Consider the following 7,061-nt stretch of genomic DNA (forward strand, 5'->3'; position numbering starts at 1 on the left):
GTGTTTGCTTGCCTTCCTGTTGGTTTATTGTCTGTCTTCTACACTATTTGTTAGTTTCATGAGGGCATAGAAGGTTTCTTTCATTCACCCTATATTTCTAGCCCTTAACTCAATGCCTTGCACATAGTTTGAGACCGAAAACCAAACCCATTGCTATCAAGTTGATTCCTACTCATAACGACCCCCACTGAGTAGCTAAGACTACAAATCTTTACAGAAGCAGATTGTCTCCTCTTACTCCCATGGAGCAGCTAGTGGGTTTGAACCACCAACCTTAGGTTAGCAGCCAAATTCCTTACCCACTGTGCCACCAGAGGTCCTTGCACATAGTTTACACCCCATGAATATATGTTGGGTATTATGTCCAAACTAGATCATTGATACAGTTCAGTGGTCTGCTGGTAAATGTCTAGCTTCCTCTCAAAAACAAAAAACAGTCCCAATTTGTAGCATATGCCCGTATCTGAGGTGTAAATACTCCCACCATTTTCATGTTATACAACACTACTGAACATGCAGTTAGGATGCTCAAAGTAGCACAGGGTAGCACTTCATGTTCCATTGCTGCAGGCATCTCCCTGGGAATAGACCTGTAAAATTACCTGTTTCATCCACATTTAGCAACTAAAGAAATCAACCATTTTATCTATCACTTTCAGTTATCTATCCCTTTTCTATTTTGAATTCTTAGGTAGAAAATATTTCTACCATACAGATGTATATCACTTTAAAGAACATACATATTTAAAAAATGTAGTAACGAAGTGATGGATTTTGAGTACTTAATTATGTTTTGTTTCTTACATTTTTTATGTAATTGTAAATTTATATAGTTAAATTTTAATTGTGGTTATATTTAACAACTGGCTTTCAAAATTCCTGAAAATTGAACAATCTACTCTTTCAACCCAGTACAAGTCAGCTCTAATACACTGCTAGAGATGATCTATGGGTTGATCCACTAACAACTCTCTTCTGTATAGTGTTTGGCTCATAAACAAAGGAAGACATTTGACAGAAATGGGTGGGTAAATTGTTATTACAGGGACATTTCACTGAGAGTTTTTACTCACCTGCATTAAATGTACTACTAAGGAAAGTGATTCTGATGTCTTATTTCACTGTGAGTTGGTACGATGACTAGACAAGAGAATGATGTGGCAGTGATAAGAAATAAATACAGTATTTTCCACAAAAATATGCCAACATGAAGAATGTATATATATATAAGGCATGGGAATGATGAAATCAAGTGAAACAGTTCTGGCATAGCATGCCCCTCCATATACTGTGTATGTTTTGTGACATTTCTTAAAGTGGAGTTTGGCCTTATTCACTTATCTTTCCATATTACAGGTAGATTATATTGTTCTATTCATTTTCTTTAATCTCTTGCTTATGTATCTAAAATAGTCCCAGATATTTCTTTTGATAATTGTATAATAAAGGTGTAAACTGTGGTCCGGGAATCAGGGATTGAGTTTGGTATCCCACTGGTAGTTGAAGAATAAACAATCAGTTTTGTGTGTTTGTTTCTACTAATTGAAGTCAATAAGTACAGTGTATTAGCTCAACAGTTGAATGGGAAAACCTTATTGGATTGTCTTAAGTGAATCCATTAGTTATGCTTTTCTTAGTGACAACTGAAATGGACATCATATTAAAAAAATGGCATAGGGTGCTTATGAAATAATACATGGGGGAGAGTGATGCATGATTGGCAAAAAAATATATGATGGATGTGTCATTTGTGAAAAAATATGCTAACTCACAGAGAAGGAAAAGGAGTAAAAACAATCCTAACCTTCCATTTATACAGTGCTAGAACACCTTATTACCAGAAATGGTTTTAGATTCTGAAGTGCTTGATGGTCGACAGCTCTTAATTGTCAGAAAATTAGCCTAGGGTCTGAAGTCCCTCATGCCTATTTTAAGTCATTGAGGTCTTAGTCAGCTGGACTGCTTGCCACTCCACATTCATCTGCATGTCTGTAGTGAGAGTGTAAATGAGCTGCAGATGGTACCTGAAGTGAGGCCTGTGGAAGTCTGGAGATAAAGACCAGGTGACCGAGGGGAGGCTACAAGTTCAGAGATGAAGCTTCAAGGAGAAAGAATGAAAGAGATAAGTCAAATAGTCACATTGTGGATAGATTGCTACCTTGTGTAGGATTTTCTCCTTATAAAGTATAGTTAGAGGCGGACTTTGTATTTTTAGACGAAAAGGATGTTGTTGTTGTTGTTAAGTGCCGTCGAGTCGGCCCCGACTCATAGCGACCCCTCCTTGGGTTTCCGAGGCAGTATCACTACAGAAGTAGGATTGCCCAACCTTCCTTCCGAGGAGTGGCTGGTGGGTTTGAATTGCCAGCCTTCTGGTTAGCAGTCAAGTGCTTTAGCCACTATGCTACTAGAGCTCCTAAATAAAATATAAATCATAATCAGCATCATTTACTGTATTTGCATTTAGTTAGCCATCAGGAATTATTAGCTCTGTCTATGAAAGTCAGGGGAATGAAATTTGGTGATTCTCTTGACCTTCACAGCCAGCAACACTGAGACACTCTTTCTTCTTTAACACTGGCTAGTGTTTCTCAATTCTTGACTCATTTTGGCCCATAGAAGTCTATCTAAGCCAACAGAATCAATCATAGAGTAGAATAATTATTATCTCCCTTATTACACACCTATATCTGCTCACCCCTCCCCCAGTCAACATTTTTTCTCACTTAAGTTGGCCAGATGGAAAGGGATGTATTTGATGAAGTATGATTTTTTCCTGGATTGGTTCAAATAACATTTAATGAGCCCATGCTTAGTGCCTGGTACTATGGTAGTGGCTGAGGTTATAAAGATAAAAACTACAGATGATGCACTGAAGCAGGGAAGTGGGAAAGGGTCATCGAGAAAACAGTAATTTTAAACACAGCATGCTGTGAGCTATGATAGAGATGTACATAGAGGGTTTTGGGAGCCCAAATGAAAGCATATTACCTCAGACATCAAGAGGGATTTTCTGGAAGTAACAGTAACTTGGAATTGAAGTAGGAATGGAAGTTTGTTAAATAATAAAGAGGAGTTAGGATGTTCTGCAGGGTGCAAAGCCCTGTAGAAAAGTGAAGCACAGAATACATTTTGGGAACCACAGGAAGTTTCAAGTGGCTGGAGCTTAGGTTTGAAGGCAGGACTTTGTGCAGTGTCTGTCCATTCCCAGGGCATCTGAAAGGAAAAGAGGAGGGAGATGGAGAAAGTAATTTTACTTAAGGCTAGTTTTCCTGTTTTTGTCTTCTTTGGGGACTTTGGTGATCTGTTTCCAGAGATGTGGTTTTCATGTCAAAATAATACTTGATGGAGAATTAATAATCAGAGATGTTCTTGTCATGTTTCATGTTATTGTTCTATGTTTTACTACAGCTGCTGCCTATTCACACTCTGAGGCTTGGTGTGGAAGTGGATTCCTTTGATGGACACCATTACATCTCTTCAATTGTTCCAGGTGGCCTTGTTGCTACACTGAGTCTCCTACAGCCAGAGGATGAGCTTCTTGAGGTGAAGTATATGAGGGAAGAGATATGCCATTCAGGGCAAAAATTTTTAAGTTGTAAAAAAAAAAAAAATATGTTCTTATCTGAAATCTACTGTGTGACAGTGTAATGTGAGCTACATACATTGAGCAATACTATCAGCTTATCTGTTATAAAGGAAGTAGACAATATGCTTTCCATTCATTTTCCCCATCTATTGTGATTCCTGAGTGCTGAGATGTCCCTTTGGGTGCTTATGTAAGTGATTGACCAAGAAAAAGCTAGTGTTCTTTTTTTAGTTTGATAGCATAATTGTTATTTTATTTTAACAAAATTATTTCTAAGACTCTAATCTTGTTAGGAACATATATCACATTTATTTGCAGATTTGCTCATTTCATTATTTGCAGATTATATAGCTGGATGACATCAAAGACTTAATCTGTAGTTGACTGGATTTTCCAGTTGTCTCCTTGGAACTGTCCCCTAACATGACTACTTCTAGTGGGCTTCCTCAGGCTCCACAGCCTCCTTTCAATCACAGCAGTTTTAGAACACCTCTACTTTGAGAAATTTTCTTAGATTGCAAATAGCAAATAAGCAAACAAATTGACATTTAAAAGCTGCAATTTGAAAGATAACAAGGCACTAGTTTTCCCAACTTCATATATTGAGTTAGTGGTAGAAAGTTGATTTTAGTTCATGTTTCCTAATTCCCACCTCATTGTTCTTTCAAATATATCACATTATCTCCTAACCCTGTAAAGGAGATGTGAGGGAATGGCCAAATTTGAGGAGGCTGCATGGAAAAGAGTTCTCCCAAGAGGTAGGATCCACAAGAAGCCTTAGGTTGGGTTTAATAGAAACAGTTTAGTAGCTTTAGGATTATAGAGATTTCGTTCTGAAAATTGTGTGTGTTCAGAGTGAAATGACAGAAATAGAATATGGGTTTCATGTTGGAAGTGATTGCAATTTATTGGTGGTGGCTGGCCACCTTGAGGAGTATGTTGAGAAGAATTCTGGTTTGGATTTTGAGCTCACAGAGAAGAAGTGCTGTCACTAGTCAACTTCTGTCATAAGCATGGGAGGGCAGAGTGTTGGAGTCCTGTTTTAAGTTGTAGTAAGTTGCCTATTTTTAGGGCTATTCAAAGGAATGGTATTAGGCTGATTATTGGAGGTAAATGCCCTAGATTTTAATAGATGACTTATATTTTCTTTTTTGCTATTGAAACCATGTCTTTCTCTTCTGACTAGCAGGGTATATGGCATAGCTTTCTAGATACCATGCATGATAACCTGTAGAATGGAGGTCATTGTTACAATATGTAGCTGTTAGGATTAAGAAACAAGATGTTTATGTGGTTGGGAGATGTGGAGGTATTCATAAAAGTCAATTTAGTTCATTATTAATTCACTACTAATCTGTGGTAGGGTACTAAAGAAATGTTGGCTACATCTGAGGATCAAGTGTAGGTGATCCCAGCCATCCTCTATTATCCACTGAGTCCTCTATCTCTTAGTTAATCTATACTTAAGAATTCAAAAAATTTTCATGCTACCTTATTAACACTAAATTCTATTACAAGGCAGTAGGCCATGGGTATTCTACAGTATAAAATTCTAGTAAATGAACTTGGGATAGGGAAAAAAAATACACATTTGGATGTGAGAAAACAGCTTTTGGTTCTGAGTTTGCCATAACTTAGCCATGTTTTTGTTGGAATGTCACTTAATATTTTTAGGAATTGATATATTAATGACCTTGAGTATATCCCACTGAATTCAGAGACTATCTGATGAATAGATTTGATTCATTGAACACCAATGACAGAGCAGATGAGTTGTGGGATTACATAAAGACCATCATACGTGAAGAAAGCTAAAGGTCATTAAAAGGACAGGAATGGAAGAAAAGACCAAAATGAATATTGGAAGAGACTCTGAAACTTGCTCTTGAATGGAGAATAGTTAAAGTGAAAGGAAGAGGTGTTGATATTACAGAACTGAGCAGAAGATTTCAAAGGTGGCTGGAGAAGACAAAGTAAAGTATTACAATGAAATGTGCAAAGACCTGGAATTAGGAAACCAAAAAGGAAGAAGATACTTGGCATTTCTCAAGCTGAAAAGAAGTGAAGGAAAAACCCAAGACTCAAATTGCAATACTGAAGGATTCTATGGGTAAAATATAGGAAGCATCAAAGAAGATGAAAGAAATACACAAGTCATTGTACTAAAAAGAATTGGTCAACATTTAGACATTTTAGGCATTAGCATATGATCAAGGAAGAAATCCAAGCTGCAATGAAGTAATAGGCATAAACAAGCCTCCAGGAATTGACAGAATACCCTTTGAGATGTTTCAACAAATGGATACAACTCTGAAGGTGCTTACTTGTCCATGCCAAGAAATTTGGAAGAGAGCTACCTGGCCAGCCGACTGGGAGAGATTGGTATTTGTGCCCATTCCAACAGAATGTGAAAATTATCGAATAATATTATTAATATTACACACAAGTAAAATTTTGATGAATTAAAAAATGCTTGCAGCAGCAAATTGACAGAGAACTTCCAGAAATTCAAATTGGATTCAGAAGAGAGGGTATGGAATGAGAGATATCATTGCTGATGTCAGATGATCTTACCTGAAAGCAAAGAATACCAGAAAGATGTTTACCTGTATTTTATTGACCATGCAAAGGCATTTGATGTGTGGATCATAACAAATTATAGATAACATTGGGAAGAATGGGAATTCCAGAAGACTTAATTGTGCTCATGAGGAACCTGTACATAGACCAAGAGGCTATTGTTTTACTAGAACCAGGAAATACAGCCTGGCTTAAAATCAAGAAGGGCGTGTGTCTGGGTTGTATCCTTTCACCATACTTATTCAATCTGTATGCTTAGCAAATAAACCAAGAAGCTGGACTGTGTGAAGAAGAACCAGGCATAAAGATTGGAGGAAGACTTATTATGAATACGCAGTATGCAGATGATACAACCTTTCTCTCTTTCTTTCTTTTTTTTTTTTCATTGTGATTTGGGTGAAGATTTACATAGCAAATTCACTTTCCATACAGCAGTTTACATATACTTTGTCTCATGACATTGACCACAGTTTACCACAATGCAACAGCTCCCCTCCCACTTCCTCCCCACAGTTACCTCTTCCCAGTGTCTATCCCTCCATGGACTCCTGCCCCCTGAGCTGTCTCCCTGTGCATATAGGCCGCCCTTCTTTCTCAATGATTGTTCTCTCCAAGGAGTATATCTACCTCAGGTAAATGGTCAACTCGTATGCCTGTCTTCAGTTTGGCGGGAAACCACAAGTGTGGGTTCCAGACCTGAAGGGCAGCTAGGGGCCATAGTATCAGTGGTTCCACCAGGCTCTATCAGACCAGCAAACCTTGTCCCCCCTCCTTTTTTTTTTCTCCAAATGATTTTGAGTTTTGTTCCACATTGTTCTCCCTCTCTATCAAGGATAGATCCCCTTCCAAGTGGATGACAGTGGTAGGGCACCATCTAGTTCTTCTGGTCTCATAG

At 37.9% G+C, this 7,061-nt stretch overlaps 1 protein-coding gene across 1 annotated transcript in view; it reads left to right on the top strand.

The window, feature by feature from the left end:
- Nucleotides 1-7,061, top strand: part of LOC103206462 (inaD-like protein) — a gene marked incomplete at its 3' end in the record, with an annotated part of 197,884 nt that overhangs the window by 76,836 nt on the left and 113,987 nt on the right. Inside the window, exon 14 of the mRNA XM_007951916.2 lies at nt 3,409-3,543. Coding sequence (XP_007950107.1) covers nt 3,409-3,543 — 135 coding nt within the window. The remainder of the gene's footprint in view (nt 1-3,408; nt 3,544-7,061) is intronic.

Source organism: Orycteropus afer, unplaced genomic scaffold (assembly GCF_000298275.1).
Source record: "Orycteropus afer afer isolate SDZICR_OR568_19922 unplaced genomic scaffold, OryAfe1.0 scaffold00318, whole genome shotgun sequence".
Taxonomy (NCBI): domain Eukaryota; kingdom Metazoa; phylum Chordata; class Mammalia; order Tubulidentata; family Orycteropodidae; genus Orycteropus; species Orycteropus afer.